Genomic DNA, 24,510 nt, shown 5'->3' with positions numbered 1-24,510 from the left:
TGATAAATGAAAGAATGCTAGTATTTCTAAATAATGGCAGTGGTACACGGATGAATATAAGAATGAAACCTCATGTATTGACCTGACTTTAGTTGATAGGAAATTAGCCAGTGAATGGGAGGTAGACCAGAATACAATAATTGGTAGTGATCATTTTCCTGTCTTTTTTAAAATTGAAGTTGAAATGAAGACTGAAGAAAGTTACATTCATCATAAATGGCATTTTATGAAAGCTGACTGGGAGAAATTTTTTAAAAAGTTGCAATGAAGAAATGAAAAATATTCCAAAAATTGATCAAATGATAGAGCAGATGAATGATAACCTAAGCATCCTCATTCTTACTGCAGCTAGTCAGAGTAAGTTATTAGTAAGAGTCAGAAGAAGAGAGTGAATGTTCCATGGTGGAGTGATAAATGTAAAGAAGTCATTAAAGACCGAAATAAAGCTTTTAAAAAGACTGCGTAAAACACAAACTACAGATAACCTTGTGGAATACCAAAGGAAAAAGGCTCTCGTGAGGAAAGTACCGTATTTTTCGGACTATAAGTCGCACTTTTTTTCATGGTTCGGCTAGCCATGCAACTTATACTCCGGTGCGACGTATATATGTTTTTTTTTTCACCGTGGAATAACTGGAGCTGATGCTGAGTCTGACGACAGCCACGCAGAAGAAGAGGAAACGGCGCTTGGTCTGCCGCTGGAGTTGGCAGAGTTGTTCAGAAGCGACACCGAGGATGAGGAATTCAATGGATTTGCTGATTTGGAGTGAAATCATCAGCTTGATAAACTTGATTGACCTGTGTTTTATTATTAATGATAGGGCTATAGTTATTTAAATAAGTTATGTAATGATTTTAGGCAGTGCTTAATTTGTGAAGTGGGAGGTCCCGGAACGCAGGAGGTGGGTGGGTCCGGCGACTCAAAAAAAAAAAGGTGGGGGGTGGTTTACTATAACTTTACGCACACGCGCTTATTGTGTGTGTAAAAAAATAATAATAATATCAGACATTATGATCTTAGAAAACGCTTTAGTGACGAACAGTTACAGACAGTAATATGTCGTGATATGTTATAAAATATTATTTTTATTAGGCTATATATTAAATTATATATTAAATTTATCTTCTAAAATAACAGACTACTCATATCACAACCGGTTTATTTCACCATTGGAGATCAGATCACACAAGACATGAGTTAAATTACTCTTTTTAAGGATTTAAGTAGGGGATTTAAAAGCGGTTGTTGTTTTTTTTTCACTAGACGGTTGTCTTTGGAGATGATAGACCTATAGCCTACTTGACCTCTGATTTAATGAAATAAAATTCGACAAAAATGAAGAATGACTCTCCTCGATGATGACTACAGCTTTAATAACAAAGATGAAAGAGCCATGGGGCGATAATAAGCCCTACCGGTAAAAATATTCTAAAAGCAAACTGATTAATGCATCAGTAATAGGCTACTAGTATTAGTTATAATAATAATAATAATATAGGCTATTAGTAATAACGATAGTGATAGTATTAAAGATAGTAGTAGATATTTAAAATAATCAGACGAGGCTACTTACAGGGCAAAGGGCGCGTTATCACTGCTCAGCTGTTCGTTTATTAAATAAACAATGCAGTCGCGCAGTAACCACGCGCCGCTTATCAGATACAATCACAGATTCTATGGATAGAATAACCCTTCAAAAAAGTGCGACTTATAGTCCGGTGCGACGTATATATGTTTTTTTCGTCTTCATAATGCATTTTTTGGCTGATGCGACTTAAACTCCGGAGCGACGTATAGTCCGGAAAATACGGTAATTAAAGAGGTAAAAAGGGAATCTTGGAGACAGTTTTGCTCTACAATTGGAAGGGAAACAACCTTAGATAAGATGTTGATGATGGTCAAAAAGATGTCCGGTAGATACAGTGCCTTGCAAAAGTATTCATACCCCTTAAAATTTTTCACATTTTTCCACCTTACAACCACGAACTTAAAAGTTTTTTTTTAATTGAGATTTTATGTGATAGACCAACACAGAGTAGCACATAATTGTGAAGTGAAACAAAAATGATAAATGGTCTTCAAAATTTTAAACAAATAAAAATCTGAAAAATGTGGTGTGCATTAGTATTCAGCCCCCTGTACTCTGATACCTCTAAATACAATCCAGTCCAATCAATTGCCTTCAGAAGTCATCTAATTAGTTAATAGAGTCCTACTGTGTGTAATTTACTCTCAGCATAAATACACTTGTTCTGTGAAGGCCTCAGTGGTTTGTTAGAGAACACTGAAGAACAAACAGCATCATGAAGACCAAAGAACTCACCAGACAGGTCAGGGATAAAGTTCTGGAGAAGTTTAAAGCAGGGTTAGGTGATAAAAAAAATATCCCAAGCTCTGAGCATCTCAAGAAGCACTGTTCAATCCATCATTCAAAAACGGAAAAAGTATGGCACAACTGCAAACCTACCAAAACATGGGCGTCCATCTAAACTGACAGATTGAGCAAGGAGAGCACTGGTCAGAGAAGCAGCCAAGAGGCCCATGATCACTCTGGAGGAGCTGCGGAAATCCACAGCTCAGGTGGGAGAATCTGTGCACAGGACAACTATAAGTCGTACACTCCACAAATCTGGCCTTTATGGAAGAGTGGCAAGAAGAAAGCCATTGTTGAAAGACAGGCATAAGAAACCATGTAGGGGACACAGCAAACATGTGGAAGAAGGTGCTTTGGTCAGATGAGACCAAAGTTGAACTTTTTGGCCTAAATGCAAAGCGCTATGTGTGGTGGGAAACTAACACTGCTCATCACCCTGCACACACCTTCCCCACTGTGAAACATGGTGGTGGCAGCATCATGCTATGGGGATGCTTTTCTTCAGCAGGGACAGGGAAGCTGGTCAGAGTTGATGGGAAGATGGATGGAGCTAAATACAGGGCAATCCTGGAAGAAAACCTGTTGGAGGCTGCAAAAGACTTGAGACTGGGAAGGAGATTCACCTTCCAGCAAGACCATGACCCTAAACATACAGCCAGAGCTACAATGGAATGGTTTAGATCAAAGAATATTCATGTGTTCGAATGGCCCAGTCAAAGTCCAGACCTAAATCCCATTGAGCATCTGTGGCAAGACTTGAAAATTGCTGTTCACAGACGCTCTCCATCCAATCTGGCTGAGCTTGAGCTATTTTGCAAAGAAGAATGGGCAAAAATTTCAGTGTCTAGATGTGCAAAGCTGGTAGAGACATACCACAAAAGACTTGCAGCTGTAATTGCAGCAAAAGGTGGCTCTACAAAGTATTGACGCAGGGGGGCTGAATACTAATGCACACCACATTTTTTAGATTTGTATTTGTTTAAAATTTTGAAGACCATTTATCATTTTCGTTTCACTTCACAATTATGTGCTACTCTGTGTTGGCCTATCACATAAAATCTCAATAATAAAAAAAAAAAAACTTTTAAGTTCGTGGTTGTAAGGTGGAAAAATGTGAAAAAGTTCAAGGGGTATGAATACTTTTGCAAGGCACTGTATAAGCCTGCAAGTATTCCTGTACTAACTTATGACAAGAATTTCAAAGCTGTATCAGATAAGCAAAAGGCTAATATGTTGGGTAAAATATTTGCAGATATTCATAAAGGTGATCATTTAGAAGATTGTTTTAAAAAAAGGAAAAAGGATATATTAAAGGCGAATGAAGGTATCCTAAATGCTAAACCTGAAACAGGGTCTATACTTGATAATGAGTTTAATATGTCAGAATTGAAAATGGCAATAGCTAATACAGCATATTCCTCACCAGGAAGTGATAATTTGTGTTATGGTATGTTTAGAAAACTTCCTGTGGAAGTACTGGAAAAGATACTTGAGTTATTTAATCAAATTTGGAAAGAAGGAAAATTACCTAAAACATGGAAAAAGGCAAAATTCTTCCATTTCCTAAGCCAGGGAAAGACCCTAGTAAGCCAGGGAAAGACCCTAGTAACCCAGGTAATTACAGGCCCATAGCTTTAACTTCACACCTAGGAAAGCTTATGGAAAAATTGGTAGTGGGTCATCTGAATTATTACTTTGAAAAGAAATGCTTGCTTAAAAGCTATCAAACAGGATTTAGGAGTAAATCAACTACTGATGCTCTTGTTAAACTTTGTAATGAGGTTGAAAAGTCTTTAGTTATGAAGGAGGTGATGGCAGCTGTTTTTCTGGATACTGAAAAAGCTTATGACACCATGTGGAGAGAGGGCCTATTAATTAAGTTGGAGAAAATTGGGATAAATGGGAGAATGTTCAATTTCATTTTAGATTTTTTGACACATCGTACTTTGAGGGTAAGAGTAGGCAATGGATTGTCAGAAGAATATATGGTAGAAAGTGGAATTCCCCAGGGGAGCGTTATAAGCCCTGTTCTATTTAAGATAATGATTAATGACATATTTGAGAAAGGAGGTGAAGGACTATTGTATGCAGATGATGCTGTTGTATGGAAAAGGGGACGTAATGTCCCATATATAATAGATAGCATACAAAAAGAAATGCAAATATTAGAACAATGGGGAATAGATTGGGGATTTAAATTCTCTTTACCAAAATCTAAGGTAATGTTTTTTACCAGAAAGAAGATCCCAGAGAACTTCAAAATAACATTGTACAACCAACCATTTGAAAGAGTAAATAAGTTTAAATATCTTGGAATCTTCATGGATGAAAGAATGACATGGAAATATCATAAAGTACATGTAGAAACTAAGTGTAAAAAAAGTATTGAATCTTATGAGGATGATTTCTGGGCAGTACTGGGATGCAGACAAACAATCACTGATGAATATTTATAAAGCATTAATCAGATCAACCATAGATTATGGTTGCATAGTGTATAGTTCTGCATGTGCAACATCTCTCAGGAAACTTGACAGAGTTCAGTTTAAAGGTTTAAGGATTGCTACAGGAGCTATCAAAACAACTCCTACCTGTGCACTCTTAGTAGAAGCTGAAGAAACCCCACTTAAATTAAGATTTGAGAAATCGTCCTTAACATACTGGGTGAGACTTAAAGGGAGCATAAATAGTCCTGCTGTATCAGTTCTAAATGAGTGTTGGGAATACCATTCAAAGAGTTCTGGTTTTGGATGGCATATTAACAACACGGGTAGAATATGGAATTAAAGATTTTAACTTAAGCCCTGCACTTGTGTTGAGTACAGTTCCTCCATGGGTGCTGCCTGTTCCATCCATTGACTTAAAACTGCTGAATGAAAAAGCAGAGCAGCCTAATGAACAAAGCCTTGCAGAATGCAGCCAAAGACATCTTATGTCTAAATATTATGGTTTTATTAAAATATTTACAGATGGGTCAAAAGATCCACAAGATGGGCATTGTGGAATTGGGATATATATTCCCAAATTCAACAAAAAGTACGGATATAGGCTTAGCAACTTTGTCAATATATTCTATAGAATTATCGGGAATAATAACTGCTCTGAGATGGATTGAAGAAGTCAAACCACTAAGATCTGTCATATGTACTGATTCATTGGCAGTTTTACTCAGCTTTGAAACAGGAAACTCAATAAGAGAGGATTTGATAATAGAGGTAAGACATGTTTTATTGAATCTTAAGAACCTTGGATTATTGGTTCAGTTTTGTTGGGTTCCAGCCCATGTTGGGATTAAAGGAAATGAAATGGCTGACAAAATTGCTAAGAAAATGCTGGAAAAAGAACATATAGGAATTAATATTTCAGTGGGGAAGGGAGAAGTTAAATCTAAAATAAAAACAGAAGTTCTACTTAAATGGCAAAATGAATGGAAGGTAGAATTCAATGCAAGGTATTATCATGAGATCCAGGAAAATGTTTGGGGGAAAAGGATAATATCAGCTCTCAACAGAAGGGAAGAGGTGGTATATAGTAGACTAAGATTGGGTCACACAGGTCTTAATGGCAATCTACGGTTAATAGGGAAGAGTAATTGTTCATGTAGTAAATGTCATGTTCGAGAACATGTAGTTCATGTTTTATTTAATTGCAATAAATACACAGAACACAGACAGCAATGGAGAGAAAGAGAGGCTGATAATGGAATAGAAAACATCCTTAAGGAAGAAGGAATGCAGAGAGAGAGGATCAAAACCCTATTTATTTTTCTTAATGATACAGGTTTAATTAAAAGGATCTAGGATCCCTTTTTTTTCTCTTAAACTTCAGACAGCCATGATAGTCTGCTAAGTCCCTTTACACACACCTGTAGGCTGGTTTGAGTTGAGTGGCGATGGTTTTGTAAAAACAACAGGAGAAACATGTAGGTTGGCAAATCTCGGTGGCAGAAAGCAGTAGTAACACCAAATTAAGGCTAAACTACGATTTTTCGTAGTATGCCTTCGTCTTATTCGGGGGATGGTATGGGGTTCTCCGATAGTATGGATAGTGGGGGAGAGGAATATCACCTTGTGGGTAAAAGCCAAGGGAACAAACGTACAAGAGAGAGACATAGTAAATTTAGTACAGGGAGTGATGGGGAGTCACTGCGCTTAAAAGTAAGGAAAGCTGGCGAGTGTTTTGTAATTGTGAAATTGAAAGGCAATGGGGCTAAGACTTTGAACAAAATGCAACTGGCTGAATGTTTGGCGGGAGAAATAGGGAGTTTCCAATATGTGAAATCACTTGCTAATGGAAGGATTTTAGTGGTCTGTCATTCCAAAACTCAACAAGAACGGGCTCTTGCCGTAACATCCTTAAAAAATTGTGATGTGGAGGTTTATGAACCGGGGACAGGCTCCAGGGCTAAAGGTGTCATTTATGGAGTGCCTACTGAAATCACTGATGAAGAAATTTTGAGTAGAGTGAAAGGGGCAAAGATTTTTGAGGTTAAGCGTTTTCAAATCACTAAAAACAATGAGAAAATGGCCAGTCAAACAGTACTGTTGACATTTGACTCAGAGTCTATTCCGAGACGGATTGGACTTGGGTATTTGAGTTTTCAAGTGAAGCCTTATATTAGACCCCCTCTGCGGTGCTTTAATTGTCAGAGGTATGGACATGTCGTGGCTGTATGCAGAGGGAAAAGAAAGTGTGGTAAGTGCGGGGGGGGGGACCATAGTTACGAGGACTGTGCGTCGGCCTTATGCTGCCCAAATTGTGGGGAAGAACATAGTGCAGCTTAAAAGGGGTGCCGGTTTTATGCGAATGCCTTGGAAGTGCAGAAAATTAGAACAAATGAACATGTGTCATATGCTGAGGCCTTGAAAAGGGTGAATAAGGATGTTGGTAACCATTTATCAAGCAGCCGCTGCCTCCTAGAGTTCAAGTTATTTCCCCTCCAAGTGATAGCTTTATCATCAAGAAGGTTGATTTTCTGATGTTTATCTCTGATGTAGTCTCTGGGTCGAAGTTTTCTAAGGTTTCCAATAGGTCTGATGTGATCAAACTTGTCTCAATGGCCGCAGGGAAATATTTACAAGTGAACATATCCCCTGAATCTTTGTTTCAATTTCTTAAAGATAGTGAGGGCTGTGCTATGGTGTCTCAGAGTAGCGAGGGGGGAGGGGAAGGATAGATGTCCTTTAATCTCCTGCAATGGAATGCCCACAGTCTGATTGGGAATGGTCAGGAATTTAAAAGGTTTGTTACCACCAGTGAAATTGTTTGTCATGTTATTTGTGTCCAGGAGACATGGCTTAAGCCCACTTTAGATTTTGTTTTGCCTGGGTTTGTGTCTGTTCGCAAAGATAGAAGTGACAGGCAAGGGGGAGGATGCGCAACATTTATTAAGGCCGGCATAGAATATAGAGTTGTGCCAATAGAGTACTTTAGAACTAATTGTGATAGAAATTTGGAGCATTACTGGAAGAATTTCACTGCTCAATTTTTATAATCCATGTCTATGTCTGAGCACAGCTGAGCTTGAAGATGTAATGAGACAAGTACGCCCTCCAGTTATATGGACAGGGGATTTCAACGCACATAATGTACTATGGGGAAGCAGTAAGACTGATGGTAATGGAGTGGTAGTTGAGAATATTATGCAGGATTTTAATTTGGTGTGTCTTAATGATGGGCATCCTACGAGAGTGCAGCTAGGTTCTTTAACCCCTTCATGTTTGGACTTGATGTTAGTTTTTGGCGAGTTGGCAGGTAAGAGTGAATGGGAAGTGCTTGACCCTTATAATTTGGGCAGCGATCATTTTCCAACTATAGGAACTTTTGGACTGAGATTACCTGTTGAGTTGGACAGGATAGGAGGGAGGTTTAACTTTTTAGAAGCAGACTGGGAAAAGTTTGAAACTTTGTGTGATGATCTCTTACCAGGCCTTCAGGATAACTCAATAGATGAGTGGAACAATGGTCTTTCAGGCATAATCTCAACAGCAGCAGCTTCAGCGATTCCTAAAAAAGGTATAGGCCTACAGAAGAAAATGGTTCCCTGGTGGAATAAAGAATGTGATGAGGCAATCAGGAAAAGAAATAAAGCCTTTAGAGTTTTGAGGAGATTCCCCACTCCTGATAACCTTATACAGTATAAATACTGTAGGGCTCTGGTTAGGAAAGTAATTAAGTCTGCCAAGAAAAGTAGTTGGAGGGAATATTGTTCTTCTCTCTCTGGTGAAACTCCCATCTCCCAACTGTGGTCCACTGTAAGAAAGATGAATGGTGTAGGAAGGAAGGCAAATCTCCCTGTCCTGGTACATGGGGCTAAGATTGCTGCAACATCTGTAGAGAAGGCCAATCTTCTAGTGGAAACGTTTAGAAAGGTGTACAGCTCTGATAATTTAGATGAAGAAAGCAGGGAGACCAGGGATCAGTCTGTGAGGGGGTTTATGTTTCCCCAAGAATCAGTGTGTAATGAGGTCAATGTCTTCTTTTCCTTAGAGGAATTAAAGCGAGCCATAGCTGCAGGGAGAAATACAGCTCCTGGAATGGATAACCTGCATTATGAAATGTTTAATCATGTCTCTGATGTCCTTTTGGAAGAGCTCCTCAGCCTAAGGAATGAAAGCTGGAAGCAAGGTAGGCTACCAAAGGCATGGAAGCATGCTGTTATTGTTCCTGTTTTGAAGCCCGGGAAAGATCCTAGTTTTCCATCCTCATATAGGCCTATAGCCCTTACCTCTGTTGTGTGTAAGCTGATGGAGCGAATGGTGACTGACAGATTGGTCCACTTCTTAGAAGTAAAGGGAGCATTGGTAGATTACCAGAGTGGGTTTAGGAAAGGAAGGAGCACTATGGATAATGTGGTTGCACTGGACTATGAGGTTAGAAGAGCTTTTGCTAATAAGGAGTCTCTTATCTCTGTTTTCCTAGATATAGAGAAGGCATATGATATGTTGTGGAGGGAAGGCCTTCTTGTGAAACTGTCTAGACATGGTGTCAATGGAAGGATGTTTAGCTGGATCAAGAATTTCTTGGAAGACCGCACCATTCAGGGAAGAGTAGGGGATGCCATTTCAGATGTAATTTTGGTAGATAATGGAACTCCGCAGGGAAGTGTAATCAGCCCCGTACTTTTTAACGTTATGATTAATGACATATTTTTAGATCTAAGCCAAGGGACTGGGAAGTCACTGTATGCTGATGATGGGGCCCTCTGGGTTAAAGGAAGAAATATTCCTTTCGTTTTAAATAGGTTGCAAGGAAAGCTGAATGTCGTAGAAAAGTGGGCTAGGAAATGGGGCTTTAAGATTTCGGTCTCTAAATCTAAACATGTGTTTTTTAGCCGTAGTTGGAAAAAATGGGACATGTCCTTAACTCTTTATGACTCTCCCATAGAGAAAGTAGAAAGTTTTAAATACCTAGGAGTGTGGTTTGACAGCAAACTAAATTGGAACAATCACGTCTCTAAAGTAACAGCTAAAACTAACAAAGTGTTAAATGTCATGAGGTGTTTGACTGGCTTTTTTTGGGGGGCGGAAAAGAGCACCCTTCTGACCATCTATCAAGCTATGATTAGGTCTATCTTTGATTATGGTTGTCAAGCTTATGGAGCTGCTGCAAGCTCTGTCTTAAAAAGACTTGATGATGTTATTCAGTCAAAGGCCCTTAGAGTCTGTTGTGGTGCATTTGCCTCCACATCAACTTCTGCTCTTCTTGTTGAAACAGGAGAGAAGCCATTAATGTTAAGAAGGATCCAGCTCTCTCTTCACTATTGGAACAGACTTTGGGAAAGAATCAGCATCTGCACCGCAAGTTCCATGTTAACTGACTGTTATGAATTTGCCTCTGATCAGGTGAGGAGTCAGCCTTTTCTAAAACAATGTATGACATGGGCCAAAGATTTTAACTTACTTGACATGGTCCCAGTTAAAAGTACTTATTGGGGACCAGTCCCAACCTGGCTCCTCCCCCCTGTCCAGGTGGACTTTAGGTTATACGAGGACAAACATAATGAAGAGGTTGAATTTTCTAGTGATTCTGCCACAGAGTATATTCAGCTTAACTGGAACTCTTGTTTGCAAATTTATACTGATGGATCCAAAGACCCAGATTCAGGAAGAATGAGTTGTGCTTTCTATATCCCTCAGCTTAATATCAAAAATGGGTATAGACTTATGCCGCTTTTCCACTACCAACGCGGCTGAGTTGGGCTGAGCCGTGCCGTGCTGAGTTGGGCTGAGTCGAGCTGAGTGGGGCTGTTGGAGTTGCATTTCGACTACAACCGCGCTGAACTGTGCTGGCTGGAAGTGGGTGGACACATTGGGTGGAGTTAGCGAAAGTGGGTGGAGGTCACGTGATGTCGTTAGGCGGCGCAAACAGTGACATCAGTGATCTTTTAAGCGGTAGTCTCACGACCCGGATAGTAAACAATAAACATGGAGGACATGGAGTCGTTAGTGTTGCTGGTCTTGGTGCTGTGGCTTGTTGTCACCGACAACGCCAACAGATACTGGCAAGAGCGTATAGATGAGGCGAGGCGCATAAGGCTTCAGAAATTCTCGTAATTCGTAATTCTTCTTCTTCTGGGTTTACGGTGTTTACAGCATAGATATACATAGAAGACTAGATGCCTCACCGCGTATTCCAGAACGTCCACACAGGGCAGCCATCTTACCACAGGCAAGCTTTTCCACAGAATTTGCGGTACACTGAGGTAAGACCATTGAGATGCTTAAATGTTTATACTCTTATCTCACTGAAATTTTGACGTATATACAAATGGTTTGATTTCTTAAAACATTATTAATGTGGTTGTAATTCTGGGTGCTTGAACATGATAAAATCGTACCTTTTCTCTTCAAAAATGACTTACTGCAGCTTTGTCAAAGTTGTGTTTCATGCTAGGCTAGCTTGTAGCACCAAGTAATTTTACATGGAAGGTCATGAGATAATATTTTCAATAACTGAAGTTGCACTTGCACATGGTTTTCATTTTCGGGTTGGTTAATTTAAAACAACTTACATTATGATTTCTAGAGGAAATCAAAGAACTGACTTTGATGACAAGATGATGTGTGTGTCTGCGTGTGTTTTAATTGTAGATGTTTATATCAGTATGTTTAGTTTTATTTTAACTGCACATTGGAGCCTAGTCAAATGAAATTTCAATCTTCTGTGCTAACATATATTGACTTTGACATGATAATCAGCTTTGAATGTTCTTTTTGTAAATGTAAAGATATCTTTTTATCCTTGGAAGTATAACCACATGTGATTTAATTAAATGCTTTTTTTGTCACAAACTACCGTGAGTCGCTGTCACTGTTTTATACTATTACTTACTCGGGCAGTGCATTTGTTATTATGCTATGATGTGAGTTTGCATTTGTTATTATGCTATGATGTGAGTTTACATTTGTTATTATGCTGTGATGTGAGTTTATATTTGTTATTATGCTGTGATGTGAGTTTGCATTTGTTATTATGCTATGATGTGAGTGCATTAGGTTTTTGAGGTGGATGAAGTATTTCTGAAGTTTCAGAAGTGAGTAAGCTGTTTATTTAACTTTAGCTTCCCCTACGGCCCTATCACATGTAAAAATATTTTCACTAAAAACTGGAAATAAATTGTATGGTTATTTGTCCTAAGGCCGCAGTTATCCATAAGTATGCAGTGTTAGGCTTCTCACAGCATAGGAATTTCAGCATGTATTTTTTCATCTCATCTCATTATCTCTAGCCGCTTTATCCTTCTACAGGGTCGCAGGCAAGCTGGAGCCTATCCCAGCTGACTACGGGTGAAAGGCGGGGTTCACCCTGGACAAGTCACCAGGTCATCACAGGGCTGACACATAGACACAGACAACCATTCACACTCACATTCACACCTACGCTCAATTTAGAGTCACCAGTTAACCTAACCTGCATGTCTTTGGACTGTGGGGGAAACTGGAGCACCCGGAGGAAACCCACGCGGACACGGGGAGAACATGCAAACTCCACACAGAAAGGCCCTCGCCAGCCCCGGGGCTCAAACCCAGGACCTTCTTGCTGTGAGGCGACAGCGCTAACCACTACACCACCGTGCCGCCCCATGTATTTTTTTTTTTAAGGTGCCATACCATAAATCCGGGGACCCGGGTTTGATTCCGACCTGTGGGAGCAGGACTTCGTGGCTCAGGTGGATAAGGTGCCATGTATTTTTTTAAAACATAAAATGATTATTCATCATTATCATAAATACATACTTCCATTTGTTTTTTTTTTAATATAACAAACCAAACCGTTTGAATATCGATTGAAATTTGAGGAAGTTACGGTCATCTGAAAAGTACATATCGCTACCAACACAATGTAATGGGTAAGCCAGCTGTCTGAGGTAAGATGGCCGCCATGTGCGGACATTCGACTTCGTTGACGGGCAACGGGGACGAGGCATCTAGTCTTCTATGTATATCTATGGTTTACAGATCCCAGCGTGCTCGCAGGGCGTGTGTGGGCATGTGAGGACACTCCTCCTCACCAATCAGTGCACAGGGGAGTGTCTCCTCACGCCCCTAGCCCCACTCGGCTCGGTTTGGCTTGCTTCAGCCCCACTCCAAAACCGTGCGAGTTTTGGGTGCTAAGTAGGGCTGAAGCGAGCTGAGTCGTGCTGTTCTGAGGTAGTCGAAACGCGAGCCGTGTCGGGCTGAAGCGAGCTGAAAAAGGGTAGTGGAAAAGGGCCATTTGTGACAATATGGCTGTTTTTACAGCTGAGTCTATGGGGATCCTAAAAGCTTTACAGTGGGTAGTGGAGGCACAGCCCAAAAATGTGGTTTTATGCTCTGACTCCTTTTCACTCCTACATTGTCTGAAAGTGTACACTTCCAATGCTCATCCCGATTTAAGTACTGATATTCTTATGCTGCTGAACAACCTACATAGGAGAGGTTGTGACGTATCATTTTTGTGGGTTCCTGCCCATATAGGTATAAAGGGGAACGAGGTAGTTGACCAACTGGCAAAAGAATATTTAAATAATGATGTGGTTACGTTGCCAGTTAGTCCAGGAAGGACTGAGTTGAGGAGCCAGCTTATGGAAAAAGTGTTCCAGACATGGCAAGCTCAATGGGACAAGGATTTAAAGGGGAGACACTTGTATTCAATCCAGCCTTCAGTAAATGCACATTGCACTCTATCAGGAGTTAGCTCAACAAGTGGTGCTGACCCGTCTCAGATTGGGGCATTGCGCCCTAAACTCTACGTTACATTTGATTCATAAACACAGAGACGGATTATGCGAAGTGTGCAGAGTTCCTGAGACAGTTTCTCATGTTTTATTAGAGTGTGTGCAATATTGTGAGTCTAGACCTACGTTTTTTAACGACTTGTCCGACTTGGGTGTTACTACTGTTTCCCTCCCTGTTCTGCTTCAACTGAAGGATTCTAAAGTTGCATGCAGTCTAGTTAGATTTTTAAAATCCTCTGGCCTTTATGCCAGAATCTAAGAGACTGATGGACTAGTAGTGGACTTAATTATCCTGTAGGTGGCGGTAATACACCGGATGGTGTCCAATCCGCCATTATATCCTGAAGAAGAAGTACACACACCTGTACAGTAGGTGGCGGTATGCAACAAAGAGACGTGATCTGCCAAGAAACCAAAGAAGAAGAAGAAGAGGGAGGCTCTCCTGACCAGAAACCGTGTGAGAGCAGTAAGTGAGTAAAGCTGGAAAGCAAGAAAATAAGTAAAATAGTGTGTGAGAACATCAGCTCTCACCTGCTGTTTCTGTCCTCCACCCACATCAGGGACTCATTACAGAGGTGTAGATCACCAGGAACTAATAGTATATTTCCAATATGCTGTAAAGTATACTTTAGTAAACTAAAAAGTGGACTAGAAGTAGAAAACAAGTAAACTCATAGTATATTTCCAGGACACTATGAAGTCTGCTTTTGTAAACTAAAGAGTGGACTACAAGTATAGAACTAGGAAACTATTAGTCTATAAGTTTACTTGTGGTTTACTTGCAGTACAAAATAAAGCATACTAGTTGTATCCACAAAGTTTACTTCTCTGAGACTTAAAGAATAATTTTTATAAACTAAAAGTGGGCCAATTTAGTCCCAAGAAATATTAGATTAGTTTACTGCCAAGTACACTGTAAGTGCATTGATATCAGTATACTCGGTACACAAAGTATACTGAAGTAAATCTACTTTAACTTTACTTGAAGTAAACTTCTTTTTGATAAGGGTATCACAGGTCACAGCTGGTGAATCAGATAAAAATATTTCACTGCCTGTAGTTTGTCTGCTATAAACTTTATCTGCTAAGTTTTTGTGCGAGAAACTACAAACCTGGGGGCAGCCATGGCCTTGCCAGCAGCCTTGGGCTCAAAGGGTCGCCGGTTTGATTCCCAGAACCGGCAGGAAAAATGTGAGAGGAGTTGCGTAAATGAACAGCACTTTCCCCCTCCCTCTGTATCATGGTTGAAGTGCCCTTGAGCAAGGCACCTAATCCCCAACTGCTCCCCGGCTGCTGGAGCGTAGCTGCCCACTGCTCTGGGGGTGTGTGTGTGTGTGTGTGTGCGCCTGCATGTGTTCACTGCTTCAGATGGGTTAAAGGCAGAGGAGAAATTTCGCTGTGCTGGAGTGTACATGCGACAAAAAAAAAAAAAAAAAAGGCTTCTTCACCGATAAAGCATTTCACCATTATAATTTTTATTGGGAAAAGCATAAAACATGGAGGAAACATCAAAGAATGTCAATAAAACTGAGTATTCAATCAGAAACTGCTTTAATTCGGAAACATTAAAGCTTTCCTTTGTGTATCTAATTTTCATAAAGGATTTTGTGATAAGATTGCAGTAGAAAAACAGAAACACAAGTTTGTCACCTTGGATGCTGTAGAATCTGCACATGAATGACACACAACAATATGGGCCCTCACCGAGAATATAAAACCATGTAATGTTCGGGTCTCTTGAAGTTGCAGAGATCTGCAGTTTATTGCAGGAACTGCATCACGTTTTAAACCGGCTGCATTGTTTTTATATCTTTGGTTTTAAATACATTATGTATACACATTTACAACCCTGATAGGTTTTGATCTGTCTGTACTGAAGGAGGTTGAATTGACAAAGTATGATCGAGGAATGTCGACCTCTATCAACCAGGAGATTCTGCCTGGACCAGTTTTAAGCACACCAAACATATTTCTATCACTCCCATTTCATTGGAAATATTTATAGATTACAAATAACGAGGAGGCGTCGCTTATGGACGGCCTTCAAAACATCATGGTTCATGAACAGTAAGTTCCTGACTACAGGAACATTTTAATTTTTTTGTTTGTTTTACTGCCGTCTGCCATTGGATAATAAAATTATTCATGAAAGTGACATTACAATGGCTATTATTGAGTTTTAAAAACCTGACACATTAAGTACTAATTTTTATTGTGACAGTGTTGGATTATTCGAATCCTGACTCCAGGTCTTTCACTACAGGAAGCTCCTTCTCCTTCAGGACTTTATAGAATTCTGCTTTGGCAGCTCTTCCTCCTGAGTCGAGAAACCTGTACAATTTCCTCATTTTCTCCTGTGGTGTTGTTGCCTCGATGATAACACTGTACATTTCACTGGTGATGATTTTCTTGGCGAGTAGAGCGTCTGCTATTTCCAGTACTGATGCAACTCTCTGTATGAGCGTGTGTCTGTATTTATCTACAAATTCAACACCTAAAATAGAGAGAAACATTAACTTATAACAATGTACACCACAGGACTCTTTCAACAGAATTCATCCCAATTCATCATAAGGACATTTATTTTGACAAATCAAAAGAATTTAAGATCAATAAATTTCATACAAATGTCAGGATCATGGATTGGAAATTATATTTTACAATATTTTACAAGTTCTTGAAAATAGATTCAAGTGTTTGAGAACATACAATACATAGAGTTTGTGGGGTCAGAACTTGTTTCGTGGTTTTCAATCTAACAAATTGTGCTCAATCAAGCAAAAACTAAATCTAATGTTGCAATGCCCACTTTCTTCTTCTGGAAAAGAGCGGATGAAGTTTAAAGAGAAATTATGCAAAGTTCAGTCAGAAAATCTTACCTTTATCCATTACAACTGGAGCTGCTTCTCGACTATTCACTGAGGAAGCATGAGAAAAACCAACATTCAGTACAATGTTTCCTGAAGTCATATCATAATAAAGTCAACCGAGAACGACATATAGATGAGCATCCCGGGCCTTATACATCAGTGAAGGTGAGTGTGGACCTGGGAGGTTTGGAGTGGTCACGTTCTGGGTTGACTGTGGCAGGATGAAAGCTACACTAATCCTCTCTCTCTCTCTCTCTCATTATCTCTAGCCGCTTTATCCTGTTCTACAGGGTCGCAGGCGAGCTGGATCCTATCCCAGCTGACTACGGGCGAAAGGCGGGGTTCACCCTGGACAAGTCGCCAGGTCATCACAGGGCTGACACATAGACACAGACAACCATTCACACTCACATTCACACCTACACTCAATTTAGAGTCACCAGTTAACCTAACCTGCATGTCTTTGGACTGTGGGGGAAACCCACGCGGACACGGGGAGAACATGCAAACTCCACACAGAAAGGCCCTCGCCGGCCACAGGGCTCGAACCCGGACCTTCTTGCTGTGAGGCGACAGCGCTAACCACTACACCACCATGCCGCCCTACACTAATCCTTTCTGTCAAATTAGAAAACAAAAAGAAACTCTTGGTACCTGGAAGAAAGACCTGACGAGGCTCCCAAACCACCTCACCAATTTCATTTGAAAGACCTAATGTGAGGACTTCATCCTCCATCTTAAGGATCACCGCAAACGTGATGTGATAGTTGGGTCCACTGTTATCGAGAAATTTCTCAACCTAAAAATAACAAAGCTAGCTGAATGCACTATTTCAATGGGTTAATAAATCTTATTTCTCCACAAACAAAACTGTAGTTTACCTCTGGCTCGGATTTATGAGGTTCACAGAGTGGCCTGTATTTTTTACCAGGTGTCAGTTCACATCCGGAGGTGAAAGGAATGTATGTGCTGTAGTTGTGTCGTTTCTGCACCTTCATGGTCATTGAAGAACATTCAAGAAAAAGATTGAAATGAACTGAATTAAAAAAAGCTTCATTTCAGTGAACTTTAAATTAATGAATTAAAAAAGAAAATCTAAAATATCCGATAATCGATAGTTTGGTAGAAATTGTATTCATCATAAAGACAAACTGAAACTTCACATGTGAACACCATCTGGAATAAATTGAATGCAAACACTAAAATGTAATTAAAATAAATAAGTTGATAAAGGTGGGTTTGTAGATTACCTCTTCAACTGGCACATTTCCTGGCAACAAGTGAATGTTCACTTCTCTTCTCCTTTCCTTCATTCCAGGCTTTTCATTGTAGAAGAGAAGGATTTGGGCACTGATGGGGGTTTCCCCAAAGATCTTTTTTATAATCAGGCCAAGCATGGAGAGACCTTGGACTTCCAAGATCACGTGTGTGTTTGTTATTTCCAGGGGCTGAATGATCTCCACATTACCCTCAATGAAATGTGCCACAGACAGTTCAATCTGATTGTGATCTAGAACATAAGCAGTGGTGCTGAGAAGGAACCGAGAGGTAAAATCCAAGATCCAGCAGACAAACCCAAACATCTTTATACAAGTTATTTTTCCAATTATTATGGTGTGTATGGTGCCATTAGATACTCCGATTAGCAAAAACATCATGACCACTGACAGAGAAAGTAAATGCTGTTGATTATTTCATAACAGCGGTGCATGTCAAGGTCAGAGATATATTACACAATGAGTGAACAGTCTGGTCTCATGGTCAGCATGTTGAAGGTGAGAGAAATTGTAAGTAGTTTGAATTAAATTGTAATTCAAACTACTAATTTAAGGTCAGACAATGTAAGTGACCCTGTAGTTAACAATACAACTGTATCAGATCATCAATTCGAATGTTTTACTCACCTAAAAGAAACTGAATTACTTTCATTAATCTCGGCATCAAAAGACTCAACTTGTGTACTAGATCCCTGACCTACATGTCTATTCAAACAGATAATAACTGAAGTAATGGAACTGCTTCTAAAAATAATACATTCTCTTACGATCGGCTATGTACCCAAATCCTTGAAACTATCAGTTATCAAACCCCTGATTAAAAAACCTGACCTTGATCCCTGTCAGCTGTCCAATTATCGGCCAATATCAAACCTCCCCTTTATCTCCAAGATCCTTGAAAAAGCTGTGGCACAGCAGTTATGCTCATATTTACATAGGAATAAGATCCATGAAATGTATCAGTCAGGATTTAGACCTCATCATAGCACAGAGACAGCACTGGTTAAAGTAGTAAACGACCTGCTGTTGGCGTCTGATCAGGGCTGTGTCTCGCTACTTGTGTTGCTTGACCTTAGTGCAGCATTTGAGACCACTGATAATTCCATTCTTCTGGATAGACTAGAAAATGTTGTGGGAGTTAAGGGAACGGCCCTCTCCTGGCTCAGCTCTTATTTAACTGATCGCTATCAGCATGTTGATATAAATGGTGATATTTCTCGGCGTACTGAGGTAAAGTTTGGTGTTCCACAAGGTTCTGTCTTGGGTCCACTGCTTTTTTTTCTTTATATATGTTACCTCTGGGTGATATTATTTGTAAACATTGTATTAGTTTCCACTGTTATGCTGATGACACACAGTTGTATGTTTCTGCAAAACCTGATGAGAGACACCAGCTTAATAGAATTGAGGAATGTGTTAAGGACATTAGACACTGGATGCTTATTAACTTCCTTCTGCTTAACTCTAACAAGACTGAAGTACTTGTACTCGGACCACATGCAGCTAGAAGTAAGTTTTCTGATTACACAGTAACTCTGGATGGCCTTTCTGTTTCTTCACATGCAGCAGTAAAAGACCTCGGAGTGATTGTTGACCCCAGTCTTTCATTCGAAACTCACATTGATAACATCACCCGGATAGCTTTCTTTCATCTCAGAAATATTGCTAAGATAAGAAATGTAATGTCACTACGTGACGCAGAAAAACTAGTTCATGCTTTCGTTACCTCCAGGTTGGATTATTGTAATGCCTTACTGTCTGGATGTTCCAGTAAGTGCATAAACAAGCTCCAGTTAGTTCAAAATGCAGCAGCAAGAGTCCTTACGAGAACTAGAAAACATGACCACATCACCCCTGTCTTATCCACACTGCATTGGCTCCCAATCAAGTTTTGTATTGATTATAAAATACTACTATTGACCTTTAAAGCACTAAATGGTCTCGCACCACAGTACCTGAGTGAACTTCTGCTCCTCTATGACCTGCCACACCTACTTGGATCAAAAGGTGCAGGCTATCTGCTGGTACCTCGTATAGTGAAGGCTACATCAGGGGGCAGAGCCTTTTCTTACAAAGCTCCACAGTTATGGAACAGCCTTCCAAGTAGTGTTCGGGAATCAAACACAGTCTCAGTGTTTAAGTCTCGGCTGAAAACATATCTGTTTAGTCAAGCCTTGTGTTAATGGTGTTTATGAGGTAAAGGTGTAGATCTGGAGGATCCTCAGACAGAGTGTTTTGGTAAACTGGGATGTATGGATGCTGTCAGTCCCCGCTCGCTTGCTCACTCGAGTTTGTTGACGGTGTAGTGGCTGCTGCTTTATGTCCCGGGGCTCCCTCATGCCTGTGTTACCTTCTGGCTCTCCCCTTTTAGTTATGCTGTCATAGTTAGTTGCCGGAGTCCCTGCTTGTACTCAGTGCAATATGTATACTGTTCCTACTTATTCAGGTGACATTGGGCATACCTAACAACCTGTGTTTTCTCTCTCTCTCTCTCCCCAAATCTGTCCCTCTGAGTTACATGTTGGTCCTGAGATCGAGATGCTGAACCTGTTCTGCTCCTCGGACCTGCCTGATCCATCCTGGTGCCCTGTGTCTGGTTGGCATCTCATCGCATCGCTCCTGTGGAGGACGGCCCCATGAGGACAGTTGAAAGTCGCACTTGGAAGACGCACTGGACTCTAACAGTAATGCTTTTATGGCTGAGGACTACAGTTGACTTGCTAACTTTAGGACTGCAGTTGTCATGAACAGTTTTGCACTCAAGTTCCCATCAATGAAGAGTTTATAACATCAACAAAATTGACTTCTTGTTAAAACTGTTAATGTTATAGTCATGTTGTCTGTTGTTGCCCAAATGAATGAATGAATGAATGAATGAATTTATTTATTTCGAACATTTATTTTCGAACATGTATAAAAATGTATGTAACTATTTATACATACAAAAGAAAGAAAATGAAAAAAAGTGACAAAAAAAGAATAAATAAAATAATATAAAGAGCTAATACATTACAATACACCGCACATTGTTCGAAAAAGGAGTGGGAAGAAGTACAATACTTTTTTTAATTTCCCACCCCTTTTTAACTACCCCGAAATCCAAACTACATTAATACACTTATAAAAATATATACCACATATACACTTCATGATTATCCATATAAATATATAATTACAAAAATAAATATATACTACATACCATATCCATATACATATATATATACATATACACATAACTATCTATATAAATATATAATTACAAAAAAAAAATATCTACTACATACTTATCCCTGTAAATATGAAGATATCTATCCCCATAAATAAATATATACCATATACTAAGCTAGTTCTAATATAACAATCAACCCTATTCTATTTATCCCTCATCATCCTCCATTAACATATTTCCTCTGCAATATACTTGTTTAAAAATATTTTTTTGTACCTTTTTTTAAACAGATTTATATTTGCACTTTGTTTTATTTCTGTCTCCAGTCTGTTCCATAAAGTCACCCCACAGCTCGATACGCACATGCTTTTCATATTTGTTCGAACCTTTGGTTTTTTAAAATTTAGGTCTCCCCTTAGATTATATCCCCCCTCTCTCTCACTGAACATTCCTTGTATATTTTTTGGCAATAGATTATTTCTTGCTTTGTACATTATTTGTGCTGTTCTGAATTTGACCAGATCCATAAATTTCAACATGTGTGATTTTATGAATAGTGGGTTTGTGTGATCTCTGTATCCTGTTTTGTTTATTGTCCTTATTGCTCTTTTCTGTATTGTACATATCGGCTGCAGAGTGGTTTTGTAGGTGTTTCCCCAGACTTCGACACAATAAGTCAGATATGGCAAAAATAATGAGTAATATAGAGTATGCAAAGATTTACAATCAAGAATATATTTTGTTTTCCACAGAATTGCCGAGCACTTTGCCAGTTTTGCTCGTACGTATCCTACATGAGGTTTCCAGCAGACTTTAGGATCCAAAATCACACCAAGAAATTTAATTTCCTGTACCATTTCTATCTTAGTATTGTCTATTATCAATTCTACATTACAATCTATTTTATGTCTCCCAAACAACATAATCTTTGTTTTGCTTAGATTTAATGATAATTTATTTTTGTCAAACCATAGTTTTAGTTTATTTATTTCAGTTGTGATTATCTCTAAAGTCTGCTGCAAATTCTCACCGGAACAAAAAATATTGGTGTCATCTGCAAACAAAACAAATTTCAATTCTTGCGAAATTGTACATATGTCATTGATGTATATTATGAATAATTTCGGACCTAATATTGACCCCTGTGGTACCCCGCATGTAATGTTCATGAAATCAGATTTATGGTCACCTATCTGCACAAACTGTTGCCTGTTTCTTAGATAGCTCGACAGCCAGCTCCACCCAACTCCCCTAACACCACACTTTTCTAGTTTACTTAATAATATACTATGATCAATAGTATCGAATGCTTTTTTTAGGTCCACAAATACTCCAATTGCTATTTTTTTATTGTCTATACATTTTGTGATTTCCTCTATTAGTTCCATTAGTGCCATCGATGTTGATCTGTCCGTTCTGAATCCATATTGACTGTCTGTAAGGAGGTTGTGTTTTTCAATGAATTTGTCCAGTCTATCTGAAAAAAGTTTTTCGAGTATTTTGGAGAATTGGGGGAGTAAAGAAACAGGCCTGTAGTTTGTGAAATGGTGTCTATCTCCGGTTTTAAACAATGGTATCACTTTTGCAATTTTCATTTTGTCTGGAAATGTACCTGATTGAAAAGATAAATTGCAGATGTGGGTGAGTGGTTTCACAATTCCCTCAATAACTGTCTTTACTGTTAACATGTCTATATCATTCCAGTCTGCAGAGGTTTTGTTTTTACATTTTCTTACAATTTGGATAATTTCTTCCTCATCAGTTGCAGTTAGAAAAATTGTACTTGGATTTCTGTCCCCCATATCTTCTATGTCCCCACATTGTGTTGTTTCGGGTTCCTTTATTTTTGCCGCTAAATCTGGTCCCACATTTACAAAGAATTGATTAAAACCATTCACCACATCCTCCATATTATTTATGGTCTTATCATTTACAGTGTAGTACTCTGGGTAATTTGTAGTTTTGGATCCATTTCTCACAATACCATTCAATACAGTCCATATACCTTTAATATTGTTTTTATTTTTCTCCACTAATTTATTATAATAGTCTTTCTTACATATCCTCATAATATTAGTTAATTTATTTTTATATTTTTTATATTTTTCCTCTGCCTCTATAGTTCGATGCTTTAAGAATTGTCTGTATAATATATTTTTCTTTTTGCAGGCATTTTGTAGCCCCTTGGTGACCCACGGACTATTTGTATATTTATGTATATTACTGTATTTCTTTATAGGACAATTTTTATTATATAGTTCATTGAATATTATTAAAAATTCCTCATATGCTTTATCAACATCTTTTTCTTTATAAACTACATTCCAGTCCTGTATTATTAAGTCATTTTTTAGTGCAATCATGGTTTCTTCAGTTTTCATTCTTATATATTTATAATTTTTATTATCCTTTTTCTTGCTATAATTACAGTAATATACATTAAAAATAGGTAGGTGGTCACTGATGTCTGTTAATAGTAGACCGCTCTCTATATTATTTTCCAGGATATTAGTAAATATATTATCTATTAAAGTGGTGCTGTGAGAAGTGATCCTGCTTGGTCTGGTAATAGTTGGGTACAGTCCCATACTTAACATTGAATTAATGAACTCTTCTGTCATTTTATGTTTCTTATGATTTAAGAGGTCGATGTTAAAATCACCACAGATGTACATGACCTTCTGAGTTGATTTTATAAACATACTTTCCATCCAATCTATAAAAACTTCTATGCTTGATCCAGGAGATCTGTATATACAGCTCACCATTATATTTTTCATTTTTTCACAGCATATTTCTATTGTAATACACTCCATCCAATCATCAACAGCTACCGTCATTTTATTATTAATTTTGTATTCCAAACTATTATCAACATATATTGCCACTCCCCCTCCTCTTTTGTTCTTTCTATTGATATAATTTAATTCATACCCGTTCAGCTCAAAATCTACTCCCATCTCATCGTTGATCCAAGTTTCTGATATGGCTATTATATTGAATGGAGTATTGAACTGACTGAGATATTCCTTCATTTTATGGAAATTGGCATACAGACTTCTGATATTGAAATGAATAATTGATATCTTATTTCCGTCTCTGATCTTTGCATTGTATTGATATTCAGTGTAATACCGGCAGCTGATATTGATGTTGCTGAAAAGATTATTTTCCGGATCAATATTATTTTCCATATCTTGTATTTTGTGCTCAGTATAATGGAAAGTGTCCAGTTCTTGTGTCCAGTGTCCAGTGTCCAGTCCTTGTGTCATGATTGTAAATTGCTTTATTTGGCTCCCTCAGAATTTGTCCAGTTCCCCAATATCTCGGATGACCAAGATCTTGGCCTCTTCTGGAGATCCCCTCAACTTGATGAAAATCTTGCAGTTTTGTGTCCAAGTGTTTTGGATTTTCCCCTGTTTCCTTAGTAGTCTCGCCTTTTTTGCAATATCTGCATTTTTTTTTGTTAAGTGCTCATTTAAAAACACATCTGAGCCTTTCAGTTTCTTCCCTTGTTTTAACAATTGCATCTTATGCTTTCTGTTGGCAAATCTCATTATTACAGCTGGTTTGCCTGTGTTGCTTCTCCGTGGGAGAGGGT

The 24,510-nt window shown here is 38.8% G+C and overlaps 1 protein-coding gene across 4 annotated transcripts in view; it reads right to left on the bottom strand.

Annotated features, from left to right (window-relative positions):
* Positions 1–15,046: 15,046 nt before the first annotated feature.
* LOC132886368 (NACHT, LRR and PYD domains-containing protein 3-like) overlaps positions 15,047–24,510 on the bottom strand; it is an 84,004-nt gene continuing 74,540 nt past the window's right edge. For 3 of the 4 annotated variants that reach the window (XM_060920937.1, XM_060920940.1, XM_060920938.1), the window contains 5 exons: positions 17,714–17,973; positions 17,345–17,455; positions 17,118–17,262; positions 16,473–16,511; positions 15,047–16,087 (listed from right to left, as the gene is read on the bottom strand). In XM_060920937.1, coding sequence (XP_060776920.1) covers positions 15,822–16,087; positions 16,473–16,511; positions 17,118–17,262; positions 17,345–17,455; positions 17,714–17,973 — 821 coding nt within the window. In that variant the 3' untranslated portion in view covers positions 15,047–15,821. Of the gene's footprint in view, positions 16,088–16,472; positions 16,512–17,117; positions 17,263–17,344; positions 17,456–17,713; positions 17,994–24,510 lie in introns of those variants that run through there. The other variant, XM_060920942.1, reaches the window with a different exon arrangement.

Source organism: Neoarius graeffei, chromosome 5 (assembly GCF_027579695.1).
Source record: "Neoarius graeffei isolate fNeoGra1 chromosome 5, fNeoGra1.pri, whole genome shotgun sequence".
Taxonomy (NCBI): domain Eukaryota; kingdom Metazoa; phylum Chordata; class Actinopteri; order Siluriformes; family Ariidae; genus Neoarius; species Neoarius graeffei.
Note: the sequence above shows the minus strand (reverse complement) of the source record. Positions and strands in the feature narration are given on the sequence as shown.